The following is a 24796-nucleotide window of genomic DNA, read 5'->3' on the forward strand; positions in this document are numbered from 1 at the left end:
TAGATGACAGTTGAAAATGTAACGTTTACCTTAAAGGAGAGTTTAAAGGTGTTTTAAAGGGGGAAAAAAAACATGCCATACTGTATTCTTTTCTTGATACAGTGAAGAAAGTGATATTTTACCTTGGTCTCAATATTATGACGCTTGATAGAGCAAGTCAATCTCAGTTTACATGGATTTTTTGAATCCAAGGTCGTATAATGGCTGGTTCTACGTGTCTTTGTCTTGAGCTACTGAGATCCAGCACAATGTCTTTACATACCAAAAATGTTTGACGAAAATCTAGGATTTCTGAAGTTTGGTTCAGTGTTATCGACTAATTGACTGTATAAAACTTAGATCATCCAGATCTTTAACTGTTTGCATTCAAAACAATTTTGTGGCTATTTAATAAACATAAAAGATTGAATTATATTTTTGAAACATGCTTGAAGTGTTGTTTACAACAGAATGCTTGTGTTTGTATTATGAGGATGACTGTTGTAGGCACAGACTGATGACTACTGTTAAGGTCCCGTTGGAAGATCACAGTGTACAGCAGATTTGTTGTGTCACAATCACCACAGTAGAATGTCATGACATTTTTATCACAATAGAATAAAAGCTGAATGTTTTAAGGACTCATTTTAACAGCTGACTTGTAGGGATTATTTACAGATAGTGCTGTTTTTATATTAATAAACATGCTGAATCCGAGCTCAGGCCATGGGAACTTGAATGTGCTGATGTGACATATTTATTGTGTGCATAATGAAATGCTTTGTGATGTCAGTGCTGGATTCTTTGTGCTTATTTGCCCTTGGTGTTTTGCTGCATTATTATCTGTATGATCAGCTACAGTGTCTTAACATTGAATCAGTGCAGCATAAAATCATGTATGTATTAGTTATTGATTTTTTTTTATTGGTGTATCAGTAGTATGTTTAGAAATGCACAAGGGCATATGGTCTTGTTCTCTGTTTAAGATGTGTGTGTGAAATACTGGTGAATAAATGTTGTCATTTCAATAGAAAAAAATCCTGACTGGATTAATATAGCCTTGCAAACATTATTTTATTTATTTTTTAGGGAAAAGTCATCACCATTACCAATCCTTTTAAATGTTCAAAAATGACCAGAAAATCAGTGCAATAATCTTTTTTTATTATATTAGTGCTGTCATAAATTAACACGGTAACGTTATCCTTGCAAGCACAATTAAATAAACTGTTAAATGTACGTGAACAGTTAGGGTGAAAAAATAGGATGTCAGATCCGAGTCGTGTGCGTCGGGTCTTAAAATGATGTCAGTCATAATGTTAATCAAATAACAAAAAACAGAAAATCACTCACTGCTTTTATAGCTTTAAGTAGGATTAATCTATATTTAATTTATAATTTATGCAGTGAAAACTGAAGTGTTTGATATCTTTATTTAATTTCTGTATATATCTTACCCGTTAGACCTACTTAAAAATCTTAAAGCACAACGGTATTTACAAGGTCACATGGATCAAAAACAATACATTTTTGTGCATTCTGACAGTGAAAGACAAGTAAAAATAACATTATGACTGACAAGTAAAAATCTGAACCGGTCTGACTGGGCCAATAGAAAAAATTGAGCCCTGATATTTTGAAGGCACAGGTAAATGTGGCATTTATTATAATGGGTTTATGTGAAGATTGTTTTAAGTACACATTAATTAAAAGTTTTTTTAACAGCCCAATAAATGTATTTAAAAAAAAATGCTTTCAATTATACTGTAATGCCGAATGCCTATAATTAATGGGCTAAAATTGAGAAAAAAAAAAAATGTTTCACGAGACATCATAGTGGTATTGGCATCAGTGATGCTTTCTTTCATAAAAAAAGATGCCATTAAACAACGTGCAATTAATATATATTTTTTAATTCATAGCATTACATATACATTTTATATATATATATATATATAAAATGTATATGTAATGCTATGAATTAAAAAATATATATTAATTGCACGTTGTTTAATGGCATCTTTTTTATATATATATATATATACACACACACACAATATTGTTTAAATATGCTCTGGTGTTTAGTACTCCTGTAACAAATAGAAAGCCATCTTTAAATTGCTTTTTGTTAGTGATACAATTTTGTTTAAAAAACTAAAGAAAAAAGCTAAGCCAAGAATAATTGGAAGTCTTAAGTAAAATGTGTGACTCAGAATGAGAAAATTATAACACAATGATGAAGTGGGGTGACATTCAAAACACAAAAAAGTTCTAGAAAGATATAAAGTACTATTGAATCAGTCAAAAAAAAAAAAAAAAAAAAAACCTTCCAATGGAACTATAAAAATAGGACTGGTTAAAAATAGACTATAGGATATAGCACTTAGCTGCTTTAAACCTATCCTGTCAGTTACCCCAATCATTAACAGATTTAAGCATTGACACTTTTATATGGCAGTAACAGTATATTGTAGACATAGCAAGTGGTGTGAGGAAGTAGGATGTGAACTTGAACCTGGGTCCCCATGAGCCAACAGCTCTAACAAGTGCAATATTAAGAGTCAAAACAAAGGTTTGTACTTTCATTCTTTTTTATTATTATTATTTATTTAAAATTCTTACAACAAATACAAATAACGAACCAACACAAATAATGAACAAAGGGCAAAGTGCTTTAAAAACCATGCTTTTGCACTTTAATCAGCAGCTCATCACACAGATCCGAGACATCTCTGACTTCTTTAGCCTGAAAATAGAAAATAGAAAACTTAAACAAAAAAGGCAATAAAAACAATATAGATGTTAAACACACCAAGTAATTCAGCCCTACACCCATAAGAATCTGCTGTACCACCACTGCAAGAGTGACATCCCTTGTGTGCACTCAATTACCTTTTGTCCCAGATCCTTCTCAAGGGACTGAACTTTCAGTTGTTCTCTCTTGAGCTGCACCTGCAGTGTTGCCACCTCTGTGCCCAGTTTAGTGCGAACCTCGGCTATGGCCTTATTTGCTCTGAAACAGTGGCATTGGTGAGACTTTTTAGCCATATTAATCGATCCAGGTTTATTGTACTATTACGTTCATAAGAAAGGACATATTTCAGACATTACAGACTGTTGAAGAGCACATACTGATCTAGTTTCTCCTCAGCATGGGCCTTCAGAGCTTGATAACGCTTTTCCTCTTTCTGCAGTCTGTCCATGCAGTTCTGAGCATACTGCTTCAGCGTCTCCTCATTCTATAGGACAGAAAAAAAAAAAAAGGCCGTTATACACTAAAATAACATCTTGATTTGGGATTAAGTTTGCTAGTCTTGTTGCAGAAATCTCAAAGTGTACCTTTTTGAATCCCTCAATAACTTCCTTGCATCTGTCAAGACGTTTGACCACAGAGGAGAAGGATTGCTCCAATTCATTCAATTCTTTAGACAGCTGATCTTTTTCCTGAAGGACTCGCTGCAACTCAATTTTAGCCAAGTCTTCCTTCTGTTTATACTCATCTGTAAACACATGTGTTTTAATATCCAACATAATCCCTAAAAATAATGTACTTGTTCACAAAATATGGTCACACCTGTGATTTGAGTGATGGTGGCCTCAAATTCTGACACTATGAACCTGAGAAGAGGAAGAGTGTGTGATTGGTGCACTGTTCAAATGTCAATAATTCATTATGGAATTCACACTTTTTCATTCAGTAATCCCAACTGAATGGAAAAGTATTTTTTTAAAACACTTTGAATCATTATCTTGCTCTTGAGATGTTTAAATTGTAAGCAAATCATTCCTTGGTGTCTTTTCTTTAAATTGACCTTATTTGTCAATGTAATTCTGGGTATAGTTTAAAAATGTTCGATATCGATACCTTGACTTTCGATACCGGTTCCTGAACGATACTTTTCGATACCAATTTTATGAAATCTGTTTTAACAAGATTACATTACATATTACCTAAAAAAAAATAAACAATTTTTTCAGTTTGTTGACTTTTTACAGACTCAATGACTCATATAGGCCACTGGGGGGCGGAATATATGCCTTGCACTCAAGCACACGCATAAAGTTTGCCGCAAAGCACTGGCAAATGTAACCTAATGATCATGAATGTGTCGGGGAAAAAATAGCAACGGGACGTTTTATTAATAAACTAGTGTCTTCTGAGTCAGTGTTGGCTGCAAAGATGAAGTTGACATTGTTGTAGGGCTGGAAAAAAAAATCTATTTGATTTAAAAATTGAGTTGGTAGGTCAAATCGATTCATATTTTTCCCAAAAAAATTTTAACGGTCTTCCACGACGACTGCGTGCGAGTGAGTGAGGGAGGGAGAGTGAGTGAGACGGCTCGTGATGACTGGTCGGAAAACAACGTGTAGTCTGACATGTTTCTTGTCCACGACATGACAAGATTTTTAGGAGTCAAAATCATGTAATCTGACACAGTGACTATCGTAACAGACACTAATTTTGTGTTGTTTTATTAGCTCAATCCAAATACAGTATAAATAATTTGGATGTTTAACAATCTTTGTTGCGCACTGCACAGTGACTTTTCAGTTAGATAAAGGGTTTGCCTTTGCAATTTTGTTTATGTTGATGCACTTTAATTAAATACAATAAATATATATTTTTAAAATATATTTACAGTTCGCAGTTATTTTGTTTTAAATGGGGGGGGGGGGGGGGAAATCGAATCTTAAATCGAGTTTTTTCAACAAAAAAGAAAAGAAAAAAAAGCAGATTTTTTTTAGGGGAAAAAAAATTGCCCAGCTCTACATTGTTGACTCGTCATCTCCGCAATAGTGAGCGCGCACCTACAGAGAGAAATGCACCTTTCATTGGGATTACATAATCAGATTATTTGTTTTAGATTCAATTTGGTTTGTTTAAAAGTAGACATTTCAAGCTTTCTAATTTGCCTATTTTTCATGTCTGTGAGGCAAGTAGCCTATACGCTGAGCTTCGGTTAATTTGTGATGCGCTCCAGTTCTTCTTACAGTCGAAGATGGAGCAACTTTCTGCTCTAAAGTTTATTACATGGACTGTTAAGTGCTTTGTGTTGCCGGTCTTGGCAGCAATTATCTCGTCGCAAATATTCACTGTTGGCATCAAGATTGGTGAAATGTGCTACACTTTTGATCTTTTCCACATCTTTTACATCTATGGTGGTTGGGACGCATACACACTACAGCCTCATGTGTGAGCCATGTCTCTGGGCGTAACTGGCGTAAATTTGTATTTTTCCTTGATGCCTTGCCACAGCTAATCATGCTGCATGCTTATTGGCTAACTGACATTGACGAGATTAACCCCTAGGGTATTGAAATCTGGTACCGAACAACAAGAGATTTTTTGATACTCTATGGTAGAGGCAATTTGGTCGGTGCCTAAAAAGTAAATCGAACTCGATACACAGCCCTACTTATTTACAAGCTCAAAGAACAACTTCACAAGAATTCAAACATCACAAGAGGGAGATCAATCTGACTAAATATTCATTCAAGATATTTCCATCACTTTTCCAATCCTGAAAGGCAATGATCATGGTAACCCCTATGTGAAAGTGTTTGTCTTAATAGGACTTACAACATGTGTTGATTCTCCAGACACAAATTCTCAATCTGCATCTGCATCTCTTTTTGCCGTTCTGCCGCCTAAGAAAAGAGAAACAAAGCATTAGAGAGGCCAATGAGACACATGTGCTCATAATCTTGTGTGGGAACTGACCTTTCTGTCTGCTTTCTGTAGTATAGCGTCCATGTCTCTCTGACTGTACTTCAGAACCTCTATGATGGAGTCTTCAGTCTTCACTGGCTGTTTTAAGGTGTGAACCAGTAAGTCCAGAACAGTTGGATCTGGTACCACAGTTTCCACTGCCTGAAGAGGAATGGACATGGTAAAATTGGCTCCAGTGTGCAAAGGAAAATGGTTGTTTCAGTGCCTACTAATGTAGTGAATATGTTACAAAACCAAGGATTACGGGAGTTTGTGTTGTCTTACTGGTGGAGGCAGATCATCCAGCAGTTTCATACTGTCATAGTGAGACTTCTGCTTTACTTCAGACTTTGCAGCCTCCATCATCCTAACACACAAAATAAGTTTGCATGATCGCTCATGTGTGCACTCTGGATTTTGATCACAATGTAGATCAGATCTGTTGCATTAAGGCAATTTGTAATATTTTCAGTAACATTTCAAAAGAGGTTTGAAAATTAGAAAAGTTCATTTGAATGTGTTTGTGGAGAATACTGACCTGATGGCAAGAGAAGGCCGTGGGAGGCTGAATCCACAGTTGCCGCCGTCCACCACAATTTTCTTTGGACTCTCCTTCAACAGCGGGTCAAACTTCAAATACAGTGACTGCTTCCGCAAAGCTGACTCCTTAAACTATAAAAAGAGTTTCTGTGAAGCACTGAAAATCTAAAATGTTTCTTAATAGAGGGTATGCATTGAAGTCACTTTCCCGCCGGAACACACCCCCTCACCCAGACTGAGTGGCAAAAGAGCCTGCTGCATGACTGGATTTAATAGGGGAAACTGAAAAAACAGCGATTGTTTAAACTAAAGGTTTAAACATTCGATAGTGTTTTTTACAACTTACCAAAGATCCAGTGATCCATGGATATTGACATGCAGCCACGAAACGCGTTTCCTAACATTTATATGTGCCTGATTTCGACGCCAGTGAAAAAGCAAATTAGCCTGTGAAAGCTTTATATAAAATACAAGATAGGTAGGTCTAAATTCAGATCACTTATATCAAATGTTATACAGTAGTCAACATTTAAAGTGGATCAAATCCTTTCAAAGTTATAGATGAATTAAACTACCCGTTCTTGACTTAGGACAACTTTGATGAACTTTTTTGATCCACTTCAAATGTTGACTACTGTATATAGGCCTACTGTCATATCGTCCAGTGCTAAAACTTGTAAAGTCTTTTGCCAGTGTTTATTTAAAAACATCCAATTATGCAGAATATACGATGGTAAATATTTAATTGATGAGTTGTCAATACAATATATAGTGTATGATTTTACCCCTAAATTCAGCATATGGACACAAAACTGCAAATCCACCTTTCGCTGCCTGGAGTCCAGTTGTGTCTATGAATTGCAGCAATGCATTTGCTTCTCCGTTCTGTAGCGTTCGGCAGTCGGTAAAAACATACCTCAGATTTCATGTCAAAACTAGATGTACAGTCAATCGCAAAGCTCTTTTCCGGTTTAGATGTCTTGTGTGTTTTTCGTGGCATTCACACTGAAAACAAATGCTGCCGCTCCAAGTCTTTTTGCCACTCAGTGGGTGCAACCGCAGTCACTCCGGCCAACAGTGACATCACACGCATAACCTCTATAACCTAACTGCTTCACTATTTGGTGCAGCATTTCCTTTAAAAACTCATTTACTTCTACTTTATTTAAGGCTCATAAATGGAAACACTCACAGTGCTAGATCCAAACTGCTCCAGATAATCCATCTGCCCATCAAAATCTCCTCCTGGCATGACTGAGACAAAGAGCAAACATTTTGCACCCAATGTTAAAAGCTAGCACCTGATGAGTCAGTGTCATTCAAAACATACAACCATGTTTACTCACACAATGCCCCTGGCACAAATTCATCTTCACTTGGTGTCACCACACCAAGATCACAGGTCTGGTTCTGAAAATCCAATAAAGATTCAGATGTTGCCATGATCTCTGGCTCCTGTGATACGTAAGTGTGTGACACAGCAGATGACTCTATATTTTTTGCCTGCTAGGAGAATAAGTGTAAAATATTATTTTTTATGAAATAACACGATCATAATTTGTGGCAAGACAGATTTTTTAGAAATTCTTAAATTGAAAGGCAGTTACCTGCTTGGTGACAGGAAGATCAGTTTCTGCCATGTTTTTATTGCTTTCAGAAAATGCTTGGTGAGATCTGGAGAAAAAAAAATAATCTGAGCTCAACAATTATTTACATTTATGCATTTGGTAAATACTTTTATCCAAAGTGCATTTCATTGCATTCAGGGAATACTAGGGGTGGGAATAACTAGGCACCTTACGATTCGATAACGATTCAGAGGGTTGTGATGCAATGATAAAACGATTATCGATGCATCTTTTTTTTTTCTATAAAGATTTTTTTTTTCTTACTGTTTGGCTACTTGGTATATCTCTCTCTGTCGCTATGTCTCTCGCTCTCACTGTCGAAGTAACCTTGGCGACAGATAGCGTAACTACCTAATATGGTGGCTCCTTCCCAGAATGCAACACAGAGTGAAACACGTGACGTCACATTCTCATTCTCTATAGTGCGGTTTCATTTCGTTTGTCATATGTAACAGAAGTTGCTACTCTTAATTGGACAACGTAGTGGTCACACCAGTGAGACCTCTTGTCACCCATTTGCTTGCAGTCTAGAACCCTACTTGCATAAAGTGTGGCTCTTGTCCAGGTCCTTTTTCCCCCTTCAACTTCATAGAAGCCAAAGTTACACTAGATTTTAATGCAGAGGGTGCCAGTCGGATTTCTCGCTTAACCATCATGTGTCTCTTATTTGCACAGCTGTGGTCCAGGTGCCTTTTGCGTTCCGTCAACATTACGTTATCATTTAACATTTGAAAATCGATTTTTGACATTAGTGATATGATTCAGAATCGTCCACGCCCGCATCGCAATGCATCTAAGAATCGGTTTTATCCCCCACCCCTAGGGAATACATTTAATCACTTCATCTGAGAATCAAACCAATACTACAGGCACGCTTCTGATTCTGAAAATAATTTTTAAAATTACATGCGTTGTGTATATATGATGTTCTAGCTACCGATTCTCAGGCTGATCATCCTGTGTAGGAGCCTCAGGCTTCTGAAGAGGAGATTGTGCTTTCATCAAAACCGGGCTGGTCTGGACTCCACGTGGTGGAGAGCTACCCATTGCAGCCTTTGTACCAAAGGGGTTAAAGTTTGGGTCGTCAAAATCAAAGGTGTAAGAACTTTGAACAGAAGGAACATCCACAGGTTTTGTCTCCTCTGGGTTCTTGGGGGACAACTTCCTGGGTTCTGGTTCTTTCTTCTCTGTGACTGTTTTTTTGGTCACAGGTTTTGCACCTGCAGGTCTTTTGACCCCTAGGCGCTTTGGAGGTTTGCGCTTGACTTCAGCTCCATCATCAAAATTAAACTCTAGTAGCATCTGGTTTTCCTTAGGTGGCATCGAGGCATTGGAGGATGTTGGGACATCTGTGGTCTGGACTAAGAGCTCTGATTCCAGCTTGGCTTCTTGGCTTGGGACATCTGGGCTATGGACTGAGAGCTCAGATTCCTGCTTGGCTTCTTGGCTTGGGACATCTGGGCTATGGACTGAGAGCTCAGATTCCTGCTTGGCTGCTTGGCTTGGGACATCTGGGCTATGGACTGAGAGCTCAGATTCCTGCTTGGCTTCTTGGCTTGGGACATCTGGGCTATGGACTGAGAGCTCAGATTCCTGCTTGGCTTCTTGGCTTGGGACATCTGTGCTATGGACTGAGAGCTCAGATTCCTGCTTGGCTGCTTGGCTTGGGACATCTGGGCTCTGGACTGAGAGCTCTGATTCCAGCTTGGCTTCTTGGCTTGTCAGGGGTGGGACATCTGGGGTCTGGACTGAGATCTCTGATTCCTGCTTGGCTTCTTGGCTTGGCAGGGGTGGGACATCTGGGGTCTGGACTGAGATCTCTGATTCCTGCTTGGCTTCTTGGATTGGCAGGGGTGGATCAGAAACAGCTGATGCTTTGCCAATCAGAGGAGAGTTTGGGATCTTTGAGCCACCAGTTTGGAATGGGTTGAGCAAATCAAGATTGTCAAAATCCAAGTTGTACGATCCTGCGGGGGGAAGTGGCAAATCCTGGGCCTCAAGCTGATCTTCTGTGGTAGGAATCTGCTGTGACGCTGGGGCTGGGTCAGTCATATCAGTCTCCTCTGTCTCTGTGATGCTGTTTTCAACATTATCTGTCTTGAGGATGACAGTACCCTCTGCTGAAGATATGTTGGCAGAACATTCTGCAAGGGAATTATCCACTGATGAGATAAAAGGAAGAGTCTCATCAAGTGCAATGTTGGTCACCTCTGGAACCTCAGCCTGAGGTGCAGAAACAAGGGCTGCAGTTGTATCAGACTCTACAAGCTCTGATATCCAAGCCTCAGGAAAAGCAGAAGACTTAGGAGGTGAATTCGCCATTTTATTGGACCCCTGGAAAGGGTTGATAGCATCTGGATTGTCGAGATTGAGGGTATAGGCCCCTTTGCTCTGAACAGGAATGTCATCATCAGGGTAGGCAACGCAGTTACTCTGCATTTCAATCGGTGTGGTGTTATTCAACAATGAACTCCTGTAAAACAAAAATTGTAAAAAAATTATAAATAGATTATGAATGACTGTTACAGCTTATGATTGCATAAAGACACTGAACTAAATTAGATGTTAAATTATTATGCCTTGTTAAATTACTATTCTTAAATAATATAAAATAAAAATTAAATCCTAAACAAGTTGAGCTGCAAGTAATTTGCTCACTGGTCAGTAGAGGCTGAGTGAGTCTCCAGTGCTTTAGTGTTGCCCTCTTGGATGGCAGGCCTACTGGTGCGGCTTGGGGACATGATTTTCTTTGTGACTGGGTCTCGCCGTGGAGTTTGAAAACAAACCTATGCAAAAACAACAAAGAACTATGCATGTAAATTTAAACTACAGTACATGTCCGACAATGCATGATCAACAAATGCTTAAAGCTGCCGTCGGCAACATTTTTTGGTCATATTCAGTGAAATCGACACTATAATCCGACAGAACAACATAAATAAGGAGGTTTTAGAAAAAAACCCGAGCTTCTAACTCCACCTGGAGCGTGTTATTTGTTTTGCAAAAATCCACCGCTCCCGTCTCATCAGGTCCAATCAGCGCAGGGAGGTGTGAGATCTGACTGTCAATCACTGTTCGTGCACACGCCACAGATCCCCCCTCCCTCGCGCAGGCGCGCACATTACAATATCACATGCACACGACATGCCTAAAGTTCGCCTGAAGATTGTACGAAGCGTGATGGCGGAGAGAAAATCTACTAACAAGCTTCCAATTCCTCGGTTATTGCTATCTATGGATAGATTAGCCAGGGCAGCCTACCTCCGAGTCCATGGTGTTGATCGACGCTGAAGAGACGCGCGTTCACAGAAAATCAGGTACACACGCAATGACGATGGGCGGGTGCTCGTTGGTAGTGGGGGAGGGGCATGAGAGTTGTAAACATTCAAAATTTTGGCTAAATCCACTCAATCTGCCAGACTTGCCGACTGCAGCTTTAACTTCTCAAGTAAGTACTAAAGAGTTTAGCACTATTACAAAAGTCATATTGAATGGCCCCTCCCCCTTTTCAAATAGCCAGTAGCATTTAGTTTACCTTACAGACTACAATGCGTACTTGACAGCACCATGGAAGCGAATCAGAGCACTGATGATAGGTTGGATTCAATAGTACAGGTGTGAATAAATTCTAGCCATTTCATTCTTAACCAACGTACAGTAGGAAAATGGAATAAAACTTGAGCAACCGAATACACATCTCCAACCCATATTGCTCTGTGACTTGTCAACGCTGGTCGCTTTGGCCAGGTGGTATTTATAGCAGAGGGGGCGGGACGCTTTAGATTCTAGAGAGCATTTGATTGGACAGAAGATGTGATGAGAAGCTCAAGTCCACGGTGATGTTATAAAAATCTGTGATCCATTTTAGCGAAAGTGGGACACTGCTTATGAACTGAAAGTTTTGAAAGCTTATATCTCCTAAATGCGAATTTTGTCATTGTTTTGGAACACATCAGCTTATTCATAACCTTAAAGGGTTAGTTCACCCAAAAATGAAAATTCTGTCAGTTATTACTCACCATCATGTTGTTCCAAATTCCAACCCCGTAAGACTTTCGTTCATCTTCGGTGGAAAATAGTCCAAGTGACTACAGTGGACTTAAGACTTACACCTTAAGTTTATCAAGCGACTAGAATACATTGAGCGCAAAATTATTTTTTATAAAATAAAAATAAAAATAACGACTTTATTCAACTATTCATTGTCTTATGTGTGGGCCTGTGACGTGAGTTCACGAGAGCGCCACGACGCATGCACGAGAACTGAGAAGATGATGCTCACAATCATTTGATGGGAAAAGGTGAAAGGTAAGCCATTCATTTTGCGGCATTGGTAAGGCACTTTTACGTTTTCTCATTGGTTTCTCCCGATTCGGACATCCAGGAAATGCACACTTTAGAACCATTTTAAACACTACATCGAGACCCATCTGCGTCATCTTCTCAGATCTCACGCATGCGTCGTGGCGCTCTCGTGAATTCACGTCAGAGGCCCACACAGAAGAAAATGAATAGTAGAATAAAGTCGTTATTTTTGTTTGTTTTTGCACACAGAAAGTATTCCCGTCACTTGATAAACTTAAGGTTGAGCCACTGTAGTCACTTGGACTATTTTAACGATGTCTTTACTAACCTTTCTGGGCTGACAGATGAAATTACCTTGCAGCCTATGAAGGAATGAGCCAGCTCTCAGATTTCATCAAAAAATATCTTTATTTGTGTTCCGAAGATGAACAAAAGTCTTTACGGGGTTGGAACAACATGAGGGTGAGTAATTACTGACAGAATTTTCCTTTTTGGGTGAACTAACCCTTTAAGGCTAACATATTCAAACTAAAATAAAATAAAATAAAAACCTTACATTTTGATTTCTGGGGGCCTTTAAGCAGCACAACTGTTTTCAACATTGATAATAATGCGAAATGTTTCTTGAGCAGCAAATCAGCATATTGAAGGATTTCTGAATGATCATTCGACACTGAAGACAGGTGTAATGATGACTGCTGAAAGTTCAACTTTGCCATTATAGGAATAAATTATATTTTAATATATATTCAAATAGAAAACATTACAATTGTGAATTTATTGCACAAAACAAAAGGTAGAAACACAAATGGAAACATTTGGAAAACCCACCTTTGCTCCTCTATGCGCAGTCCTGCTGATGTTGTCAGCCTGCGACTGCCGCAGGATCGAGGGCCTGCCAGTCGGCTGCTCCAATGTGAAAATGTCACAGGCGTTTTCCGAACTGCCGTTCATCCATACAGCTCCCTGATTCTCCTTTAGCGCCTCAGAACTCATACTGCAAGACAAGAGACACACAGAACATGACAACATGGGTTGTGGAAAGCCACGCCCAGCGGGCACCATTCACAGCTGGTTTTACTGATAAAACCCGGAGGCGGGCATCTGACCTTCTCACCCAACACCCAGAGACACTAATACTCATTAGACACCTCAAATCTGTTGCATTTCTTTCAAGCATCAGACAGAGATCAGACTAACCCACTGTGACTAACAACCCAAGCATGTAATATCAACCGGTGCAATTCAGCCATGTGTTGAGGGAACAAAGTGGTTCTTTATCTGTGAACGAATCATGCCTTAGAGAGATGGTCAAAGGATATAGGAGAAGAAAACCAGCACTGCAGTTAACTAAGCATTTTTTTTTTTTGATGGCAGCAACACAGCCTTGTGATTTGGCTTATAGTGACATAATGGTCTTCAAGACACTGTGGCAATCCCTTGATGGCATGATTTTTATGACAAGGAGGAACAAGAGACTGGTAAAATTTTCAAAGAATCATTACCAATTTTGGCCTCATCTGTCCTTCCCTGGATTCTGCTCAACTATGTAGGACTGACAATAAAATTGGCAGCTTTGTAATGACAGGCACTTCTGACAGCTTCTCTCTCCTACAGCCTACCTGGACAGGTTATAAACAGCCCACCATCATAAATAAAATGATCAGGTTTTAACCTGGACACAGTTAGATCCAAGATCAAGTAACGTTAAGTTAATCGAAATGAAAGCAATAAAGTAAAGAAGCCAAACAAGAACACCCAGGAAGATTTGAACGAAGACTAAAAGTTAACAGCCACGCGCCCACATGGATGACACAGGGTTCATTAAAAATAACACTAAAGAACCATACATTTCAATAAAAAAGCAAAATACGTAACGTTACTTTTTTATTGGAAATACAATGTCTCTAAATCTCAAACAAAGATCAACCTATTTATATTTGTTTTCCAAACCAATACTACATTTTCTTGCTTTTATTATCCAAATTGCACACATTTCGTAAATACAATAAGTGTGAAGATCTCTGCATAAGTCAATTAAGTTAGCTGCTAGCTGCTAGATCGATAACAATTAAGAACGTCCTAGTGGCACTGGAAAAACCGTAATTAGCAACGTCTTTTACTGTTCGATATCGCGCAATTTTTCATTATAAGTATCCTATAACTGTATACACGGTTTCTTAAAATACGTACCTTATTCAAACTGCTCAAATTTAACACAAAAACCGTTTTCTTCTCAGTGAAAGACAGCGCGACACACACACACAAGAGATGCTGTGCATCTATAACTTTCCGCTGTTTGAAACGGTTCAAATTTAAACGACGCAGTCTTAGCCAATCAAAAGCAAGATTAGGCGTTTGCCAGGCGGGGCGATCACATGAAATGACCAATAACATTGCGCGTGAAACTTCCGTCCTAGTGGATGTTATTTTGATCGACATCCAAATCATCCAATGGGGTAAAAAAACATTGACGCAGACAGATAGGTAGATAAATACGACCTCGTTTACCCTTTTACCACTGGACTAGAAAAAAAACGTCAATTACATTTTAAATATTAAATATAAATGTTTGTGTTGTTTTTGTCCTACTGTTTCGATATAATTAAAAGGACACCTTTACGAGAGAGATAAACTTTATTTTATTTTATAAAAAATTTGTTACAATGTCACAATTTACTTTCACAATTTTTTCACCTTATTCTTATCCTTATTCACCTTATTCTATTATTCACCTTTTTTCTTTTTTTTTTTTTACTATGAAACAGCTTTGCAACTGGGTTTTTTTTTTTTTTTTGTTACCAATAGCTTTAATGAAAAGCACTTAAAATAGATTATTATAGCTTATTGTTGTGTATTTAAATACAAATAAATACGCGTGATCTGTAGCCATTAAAACCATAAAATAGCTCATAATAGCACAAACAACAGACATTATGAAGAGATCTGTGACTACACGGGTAAGGAAAAAGGTTGTTTGCTAAAGAGCTATGCAGAATTCAGTGCTTTGAAATGTTTTACCTTTACTGCATTACTGTTTGTGCATATAATAGGCGTTTATAATCGTGCATAATAACCCTTTGTCTTTTATTCACAAACAAGACCATTAGTTCTTCTACCGCCAGAGGGCAGCATCGGATCATTAATTATGTCATACTTTATGAAGCAAGCGTTAGCCATGGGTTGGGAGAGAAGAATGCGTTTATATATTTGTGTGCATGTTTTATATATGGACTATATGTATATAAAAATGTGTATTAATCCGTAGCGGATTTAAGCTCATTTTATCATGCCAAAAGCTTGAGTCTGAATCTGAGAAAAGAGCAACTGCGAGAGAAAGAGGGAGGGGCAGGGAAGAGAAGAGAGTTACATAACAAAGGCATGTCTGTGCTGAGGTCAGCCAGAGCTCCCTCTCCCTACACTACTGGCCTATATTCAGCTTACATCACACAAGGATACATATACACACTAACCATACATGCCTAATGACACACTTTATTTTCTTTCCCAGGTGCTTATTACTTTATTTTTAATCTATAATCTAAATGTGCACTGAGTCTCAGAATTATTTTGAGTTTTTATAGTGCTTGTATAGAACAAAAATAGAATAAAATGCAAATGTACACTGCAAAAGTACAGTTCTTGGTTTTGTACATGCTGCATAGATTCCAAAAGTAGCATTCATAGATCCATAAAAAAATTAGCAGAGTAGCATCTTTTTCAACTTTTTTGTGGAAATTAAAAGTATTTGCCTAGCTATACACACCCACTGTCACAAATTTAAGAGTTATTGCTGTATAATATCCAACAAGCACACTCCTTGTATTATATCCAACAAGCACAATTCCTCTCATTTAATATTGCATCCAGGCAAATTGTAAACGGCATCAATGATAATGCACTGAAGTTAGTGCAGACATGGTTCTGCTGATAATTGATGCTTTGGTTTGATGACTAGGAGTCTAAAATCTCATTAAAGACAAAACCCAAACAGACAAAGATCCCCCACCAATCTAATGATTGGGATACAACTCCTTCAGCCAATCACAGCACAGAGGGGCGGTTTCAAATGATACAACTGGGTCTCTAGGTTCAGTTGAAGGCTCTCTCCATTCATCTGAGAGTGCATCAACACAATGCAACAGCTGTTCCTCCTTACCAACGAGCACACATAGACACACAAACCCCTGAAATCCAATCTAATAACCACAAGTACAGACATGTATTTCCTGTATTTAAGACAACACTTTCATTTAGTAATTGTTAATTAGATATAATACAAAATAAAGTTGAAAGTTTTCCATCATGTAACAAGGGTGTTGCATACTGGATTGAAAGCAAATCTGAATGCAATTGGTTTATCAAAAAGCAATTGTCAAAAAAAAGAAAAGAATTAATGGATGAATCATTCAGTAACATGCATGAAGAAAAAAATTTCTAGGGTCAATTTTTACTTTGTGCTGACTTTAAGAGTGTCTAATAGTGTGTTTATATGCAGTGTTGGTGAAAGTTACTTTTAAAGGCACACTATGCAGTTTCCGTATGCAGTTTTTTTCTCAAACAGCGACCCCTAGAGTCGATATTTTTCCTATTTAAAACTTGACTCTTCTGTAGTTACATCGTGTACTAAGACCGACGGAAAATGTGAAGTTGCGATTTTCTAGGCTGATATGGCTAGGAACTATACTCTCATTCCTGCATAATAATCAAGAAACTTTGCTGCCGTACCATGAGTGCAGCAGGCGTAATGATATGACACAGCGCCTGAAAATAGGTCTAATAGGTTAGACAAACTTAGTCCCGGTCACATTGGAAGTTACCGAGCTGGGGACTATTTTCAGGCGCTGCGTCATATCATTACGCCTGCTGGACTCATGGTACGGCAGCAAAGTATCTTGATTATTACGCAGGAATGAGAGTATAGTTCCTAGCTATATCAGCCTAGAAAATCGCAACTTTTCATTTTCCGTCGGTCTTAGTACACGATGTAACTACAGAAGAGTCAAGTTTTAAATAGGAAAAATCTCGAAACTCTTTGGTCATTTTTTTGAGAGAGATGCTAATGGTCTTGTCCGATTCAATGATCTATGCTAAGCTATGCTAAAAGTGGTACCGCCAGACCTGGAGTTCGGCTGAATGGATTCGAAACCGATAAAACTCAACTGTTTAACTCTGGGGGAGTTGTAAAATGAGCCTATTTCCAAAAAAAGTGGAGTATCCCTTTAATGTTACTGTTGTAAATACCACTCACGCAGAGCCGTCTCTGCACTCTTCTGACCGCACTTTCTTCGTCAACTCTGCCATGATTCACATCTGAAATGCGTGCTAGTGTCTTCCATAGAGGCTGCTTCATATGTTGTTGATGTATGTACAAATCTTGCATAGTGTGCCTTTAAAAGCAATGCTTTATAATATTTTGCAGCGTTACTCCCTAAAAAAGTAACTAATCGTGTTAGTTACTTTTTATGGAAAGTAATGAGTTACGTTACTTTTGCGTTACCTTTTTCTTATCTGGGCTGGGCTTGCTTGTTTGTTTTCCAAATACAGAGTTTGCATTTCACTGTTTTTATTCATTTTGAGCAATACTGAATCTGTTTTTGTGCAAGTGAGTTGAGTAAACGCATGCTCACATTTAGTCTAGAAATACAATACTATCATGTTCACACAGCGCACGCAACACCTCTGCACCTTACAGCCGATTTCTCTCAACATGGCGACAGGAGAGGTGTCCGTCTATAAATGTTGCTTATTTAGTCAAGTAACTAATCTCAGGTAAAGCGATTTGTCACTCGAGACGGCGGAAGCGTGTAAGTGTTTGCTTCATACCCAGTTTTCTGATTCTGTCGTTTAGATTATTATTGGCTGCTATAGGTTGGATTAATTCATCAACAAAAATCCCATCAAGTTCGGTCAGAAATCTTGGGGTAACCTTTGATGACCAGCCCTCAAAAACCACAATGCAAAGACAGCACGATCATGCAGGTTTACACTGCACAACATCAGGAAGACCAGACCCTTCCTAACTGAACATGCTGCACAACTTCTCGTCCAGGCCTTTAGTCATTTCTATGCTGGACTATTGCAATTCTCTTCCGGCTGGACTTCCATCATGTTCGATCAAACCACTAAATGATCCAGAACACAGCATCATGACTGGTCTTCAGTGAGCCCCAGAGAGTCCACGTCACACCTCTGTTTATCTCTGCACTGGCTACCAGTTACGGCTCGCATCAAGTTCAAGATGCTTGCATATAGAACAGCCGGCTCTGCACCCTCCACTCTTATGAGTCTACATCTCCTCCAGAAGCCTGAGGTCCGTAAATGCGTACCTTTACTGAGAGACACAAAATCACTGTCCAGAACGTTTTCTTACACTGTTCCTTGCTGGTGGAATGATCTTCCCAACCCTATATCTGAAAGAAACAGAAGTGAAGAAACAGCTGAAGATTCATCTCTTCTATCTCAACTGCATCCTGCTGAAACCAAATATTCCCCTATGCTTTTACTTTTCCTTATTCTCTGCCTGTTCTAGCTTGTACTATTCTAAACAATGCTCTGAAACTTTGTATACCTGCACGGCTCGTGTTTATTGCCTCTTTGTGATGACTTGTTACCTCATTTGTAAATCGCTTTGGATTAAAGCATCTGCTAAATGAATAAATGTAAATGGGAAAACAAAAGTAACTTGCGTAACTTGTTTGAAAAAGTAACTCCGATATTTTCTTTTCTTTTAAAAGTAATGTGTTACTTTACTAGTTACTTGAAAAAGTAATCTGATTACATAAATGCGTTAATACTGTTTATATGTTTGGATGGCAAAGTGGAGACGAATGGGTCTATCTGTTTGCAGCCAGATGGCTGTTGTGTTTAACCTGTGGGATTAAGATTATTTGAGATTTGAGCCAAAAGCACACCAAATAAAAGCTGTTCCTGATTTACTTAAATGTTTGGGCAGACAGATTCAGTTTCAGAGCAAGTCAAATGCAATAAACTTGCTTCTGTGCCACACCCAGACCATAACGTCCACAGACAGTGAGGTGACAGACAGACGGAGAGACGGAGAGACATAAACACTGCAGTTACTCTCTGACAGAGAGAAAAGGAGAAATGAAAGAGATTGGAGAAACACACACACACAGGGATTAGGAAGTGGGAACTATATAAGTGAGTATGTGTGGCAAAGATTAGCTTTATTATGATCAGTGGGTCACCGGTTGTTTGGGAGCTGTCTGACTTCCTGTGATTCTATGGGAATGGAATCTGGGTCAACGCTTGGCAGAGATGGTGCTGGTACAGCCGGGCTTTATGTCTGAGAGAGAGCTACTGTTTATGTGTGGATTCTTATGTAATAGACTTTGAATAATGGGAAAAGAGAGTGATATGGCCTCTTTGAAAATAAACACACCAATAATAGCTGCACTATAACAAGATAATGTAGATAAAGTCAGCAGCCATTAATTCAGTTTTCAGTTTCACATGATCCTTCAGAAATCATTCTAATATGCTGATTTTGTGCTCAAGAAACGCTTATCAATGTTGAAAATTATTTTAATTGAATTAATTTTTTTGTGAAAAGAGCAGCGTTTATTTGAAGTAGAACATTTTGTAAGAATGCTTTTACTGTCACTTTTGGTCTATTTAACGTGTCCTTGCTGCATAAGTATTAATTTCTCGCTCTCAAAATAAACTTTTTTTCCTAAACAATCATGAAGTAAAATCTGATGGACTAACCTGATCCCAGTTTAGTGAAGAAATTCAGATACACATGAAAATGCATAGGGCTGCTTGCATCACTTCCTCTTTCAGCTTCCTGCATCCCACTTCTGCAGTTTTAAGAATTAATTTGAAGAAATGAGATATGGGACTAAATGTAATATATGTGTATGAGCAAGAGAATAAGCCTCCCATAAAGGCAAATCAGTTTTCACACCTCTACCATGTCACTGTTTAACCTGTTGTGTAGGATAATGGGGGCAAAGGTGATTTTTGAACTACCGGTTTTGCAGTAAATATCCAGAACACTTCCTCTTTCAGATTTAACAGCAGACACACACAGGAAAGGATCTGAAAAACTAATCTTAACATGAGCCTTAATTTGCTGCCTGAATCTTAAGATTCAGAACAAATAAAATGTAAAAAAAAAAAAAAAAAAAAAAACCCAGGAAATTAACAATTTAGCTTAAACTGTATTACTCTAGCTTAGGTTTACTCTTACAAGACGTCTGGAGTTCATAACTCGCGATTTACTGTTATAGTGTATTTATTAAATAGGAAAAAACACTTTAATTTTAGATGCTTTATTCTTTAACAAAATAGAATTTCTGTGCAGTTGATGAGTAGATACAGGAGGACAACATCCTCTTAATACAGTATTTACAACAAGTTTTGTACAGATCAAGTTATGAACAAGACATTTCATATTTTCTACACAACATGTTCAAACACCATGCTCCCCACTCATAATAACCTGCCCCCCCCACCCCCACATGCACACAAACACCACCCACCCTTCTTGCTATGGAGGTAAATGCATCAACTTCCTCTTCATCACCATCTGCTGAGGTTTATAAAGGCATTGCATGTGCACATTTCTGTCATTGTCTTAAACAAAGTTGTCCATGTGTCGACTAAAGTCTAGAGCCCAGCACGCACACATGTACAGATCCCTTCAAGAAGGGCAGATTTCAATGTGATTTTAAAGATCTCCCTGCAGTGTTTTAAGTGTCATTTCAGTGATTGACAAACAATGAGTTCCCTTGTCCATAATGAGCTTTGGAAATATTGTGCAGTGTTAAAGCAGACAAAAAATTTTTTCAGGAGTTCTGTAACGCACTGATCCTGCGGAGAAGCTGTTGTTGTTTGGCTTTCAGTTTTTTCTTCTCCTGAGCTTGTCGCCGTTGGCACCCGTGAAGCTTCAGCAAGTAATCCGTCGCCTGCGTCAAAATCGCTACCTTCGAGGTCTTCGAGGATCCGGACAGACCTGGAATCTCCTCCCGGAGCGCCTGGAACCTCGAGCGAAGGTCATCCCTCCTCTTTCTCTCCAGGAAGTTACGACGCTGCTCGCTGAAGTCCTCAGAGTCCGATGTGGCAGGTGAGGAAAGTGGAGACGAGGGAGAGGACGAAGGCTCCAGGCGTGGCCGTTTGCTCACAGGCTCGATCTCATCGAAGTCATCCTCAGGATCCGTGTCAGGGGAAGGAGCAGCATAATTGTGCTGCTGCCGATGTAGAGACACGTGGAAGTGCTTGGGACATGGTCCGAATGGATCGGCACTCACTGTAATGGTTACAGGCGTTCGGCGGCTTGGAGGGCGACCACGCTTCGGTCGGTTGTCCACGGTCACCACGTCAATCACATCATCATCATCATCATCCTCGTCGTCATCTGAGACCACAAAACATTTGGCACATTTAGCATATCAAATTAATTGAGACATCTTTTCCAGCACAACATACTTTGATAATAAAAAGAAAACCAGACTGGACTGTCTGAAACAGAAAACAGAATAGGAAACCTACAATTAAACTTAATGCATCCACTGCATAGAGGTTAAATTAACCAATGTGTGATGGTTGTTTACATGTCACCTCACTAATAAAAGTCAGTCTGTAGAATATTTCACAGTTCTTGGCAAGAAAGCTGCATTCCAACTACACAGCCACATGAGACAGTTTGTTTTTAATGCCATTCCAGCTTCTATAGCCATTTTAAATGGCAAACCGGAGGTCAAAAATAATAAAACTACCAAGATTGTTTAAACCACATTTGTATAAATAGAGAAAAATACCCCAAATTTATTCTGATTATTGTTAACCTAAACTATTAAAATTGGACGGATGAAAAATAGAATTTTTTTTAACAATAATATATATGGTTTAAATTTGAAACCATGTTGAACACATTAAATCACGAAAAAACAAAATGTCAAGACAGAACATCTTGTATGATGAATGTAAACGCTGCATGACCTTGCCTGCAGTGCCAATTGGGTTTATAAAAGTGAAGTTTCCCCCCCACTAGTGTGCAGGGTGTGGGAAAGGAAAACTGGGCGTGGAGCGGACTACAGAACTTTGAGCAGGGAAAAAAGGAATCCGCTCCAACATTTGACACTCCACATCGGCTTTTAGCCGGCGAGTGGCTCGGTCACAGGCAAAGCTTGATGCTTTGGCTTCTTATGGATCAATTTTCTTTGGAATAGAATAATAACACTAACTAACTGCCAAATCTGATCTAAATTGAAGTTATTAGATAAATGACTTCCATTAACATCCATCTTTATGGCACAGTAACAGCAGATATATGACCTCATTGGCTCAGGATTATTCTGAAGTACAAATGGACTCATGCCAGTAATCACATATCTTACCGGATGAATCCGAGCGACACTCAGAACCGGAGGAGCCCGCAGCCACTTTCTTGTTATGCGGGACAGGGAGTTCCAGGACTGCGGCGGGGCTCACGCACTGCGCCGCATGGGTCCCAGTCACGGGCGTGACCGATGGAGCACGAGCAGTTTTCTGTGTGGTCAAGGTCTGAATCTGAGCAGTCACCGGTGCTCGCTCGCCATGAGCCACTTTTTCTAGTCTGTGACTCGTGGAAAAACCACTCCACATGCAGTCTTTGATAACGATAGAGCCCAGATTACCAAAAATGTCCAGTGGGTCGAATTTGTGCAGCCCCTCGTATTCCTCATCACATGTTAATACTTTCGGCGGTGCCCACCCGAGCCAGTCCCCTGGTAGCGGCAGTAACCAGTCCCCAACAAGGGTCCTTGAGGGTGACATGGGCGGGGTGGGAAGCAGCTCGAATTTCTTCCATATATCCTCACTTGGGGCTGTAGACTTAAAGAAGTCCTCCTCGGTGTCCATCTCATCGTAAAAGTAGTGCTCCATGTCCCAGCCGTACAGTGTGTGAGTGTTTACTCCAAGCATTGCTGCAGAACGTCTACAAGATTATCTGTGAAGACAACGGGGTCATTAGATCAAATGATGACTGCCCACGTGGAGTTCAAATGCGACGCAATGCACATTACAAGCAAATCGCTCTCCCACAATGCATGCTTGTTACTCATTTCTTAACTGACACAATGTACCTACTTTAAAGCAAGTTTGTAATGATACATATTTACATGCAATTTTGACATGCAAATACATTCTAACCAAATGCATTGCTTAAATGTGATCTTCACATGTAAACGCATATGCTCAATAATTCCACGCTTTTAATCGATTGCATTGATTAAATGCACTAACTATAAATAATAAACATTTGATTTCTGTAGCACGCGCACAACTGCAGGGGTTTCGCCTAGTGAGCGCTCGTGCAGCCACAAAACAACCAAAGCAACACATCAAAGTCGGTAATCAACACTAGCAGGATTAAATCACTGATTAAAAGTCACATAGAAACCATGAGCTGCGGTATAAATGTGGTGCTTTATACTTCTATAAAGATTAAACGCACTAACAGGGGGGTAATAAAGGGAGCACCCAGGTCCGATTAAAGGATCCAGGAAATGTTCAACGACCCACGGGGTTTACACGAAAGTTTACAACGAAACGAACTTAAGGTACGGTTAAAGCAAATTATGGAATTCCGATGTAAAATGCACTTACCATGGGGTCGCAGACCTGCACAGTCCAGGGAGAGTCTACGGGACGCGCAGAACAGAACAAAGAAGCGCAGCGTCCGGTAGAACTCCCGTAACTTACACACGCGCTCACTAAACAATAGCGCGCGAGACACACCAGACGCCTCTGTTTAACGGCCGTTTAACCTGAACAACGAGAAAAGTTTTTTTTCCCTTGCAGAAATAAAGCGGGTGTCCTGTTACAACGGCAGCAACGATCGATCCGCGTGGTGCAGTGCAGCCGCACCCTCCCCCAGCCCACTGCCGGTAAAAGTGCTTTCGCGCCAGATCTGCGTCTTTGTGTGCGAGAGCGTCGCGTGGACCCACCCACCGGAATCACGGGGCGGGGAGAGCGTGTGAACCGCGCTTAATGTGAATGTGAAGGCAATTCGCAGCACTAAAATAAGCATTTGAATGAAAATAGAAGCGTCTACGTCACTACTCTAATATAATCATGATTGAGCTGATGCGTCCTTTTAATTGTCTTCTGATGCATGACGCACTAATCAATATGTTGCGTCTGAACTGGAGAGGACAACACGCGCTAATCCTTGAAAGCCAAGATACAAACACTGGAGTTTTTGCCTTCTGTACGGTTTTGTATAAAGCATCTGTTGATTAAATCCAACTGATTTTTATTTGTAATTATATTTGTACTTTAATTGCATGATAAATGTAGGCCTATTAAACATCACCAAAGTGTTGCAGACAGGGAAAGCAAAAAACAGTAGGCTACTCATAAACTTCTAATAACAGTAATTTGAAAGCAATACGATATAATGAAAATAAGCCATAAAATAACAAGAAAAAAAGAAATTTATTTACTAGAATTGAGGTGTCTCTGATTTTTGTCATATTGGGGCAGAATAGGCAACACAACTAAATGAAAAAAAAAACAAAAACGTTTATATCAAGGAATATTTTGCATCAGTCCATAGCCTATACATACAGTCCATCCATATCACTCTGCTCATATGCCCCCAAATTTGTATTATTACTATTACAAA

The 24796-nt window shown here is 39.2% G+C and overlaps 2 protein-coding genes across 4 annotated transcripts; both read right to left on the bottom strand.

The window, feature by feature from the left end:
- Window positions 1-2552: 2552 nt before the first annotated feature.
- Window positions 2553-14488, bottom strand: tacc3 (transforming, acidic coiled-coil containing protein 3). 3 transcript variants are annotated; one of them, XM_084391631.1, is made up of 17 exons: window positions 14356-14488; window positions 13668-13784; window positions 12994-13159; window positions 10516-10643; window positions 8795-10330; window positions 7837-7903; window positions 7576-7735; window positions 7422-7483; window positions 6228-6361; window positions 5975-6056; window positions 5702-5851; window positions 5561-5628; window positions 3554-3597; window positions 3319-3479; window positions 3112-3218; window positions 2872-2992; window positions 2553-2725 (listed from the first exon to the last, which is right to left on the bottom strand). In XM_084391631.1, exons 3-17 carry the CDS (start codon window positions 13156-13158, stop codon window positions 2654-2656), a joined length of 3057 nt encoding a protein of 1018 aa, XP_084247757.1. In that variant the 5' UTR covers window position 13159; window positions 13668-13784; window positions 14356-14488; the 3' UTR covers window positions 2553-2653. The 3 variants fall into 3 exon arrangements, with proteins under 3 accessions (XP_084247757.1, XP_084247759.1, XP_084247758.1); XM_084391633.1 differs by having other exon boundaries at window positions 13668-13780; window positions 14356-14456; XM_084391632.1 differs by lacking the exon at window positions 13668-13784 and having other exon boundaries at window positions 14356-14477.
- Window positions 14489-20407: 5919 nt separating this feature from the next.
- On the bottom strand, window positions 20408-24166 carry mycla (MYCL proto-oncogene, bHLH transcription factor a). Its single transcript, XM_084391886.1, has 3 exons — window positions 23776-24166; window positions 22527-23116; window positions 20408-21544 (listed from the first exon to the last, which is right to left on the bottom strand). The coding sequence occupies exons 2-3, from the start codon at window positions 23089-23091 to the stop codon at window positions 20976-20978; spliced, it is 1134 nt and encodes a 377-aa protein (XP_084248012.1). The 5' UTR covers window positions 23092-23116; window positions 23776-24166; the 3' UTR covers window positions 20408-20975.
- Window positions 24167-24796: the final 630 nt, after the last annotated feature.

This window comes from Rutilus rutilus (assembly GCF_951802725.1).
Source record: "Rutilus rutilus genome assembly, chromosome: 20".
NCBI lineage: Eukaryota > Metazoa > Chordata > Actinopteri > Cypriniformes > Leuciscidae > Rutilus > Rutilus rutilus.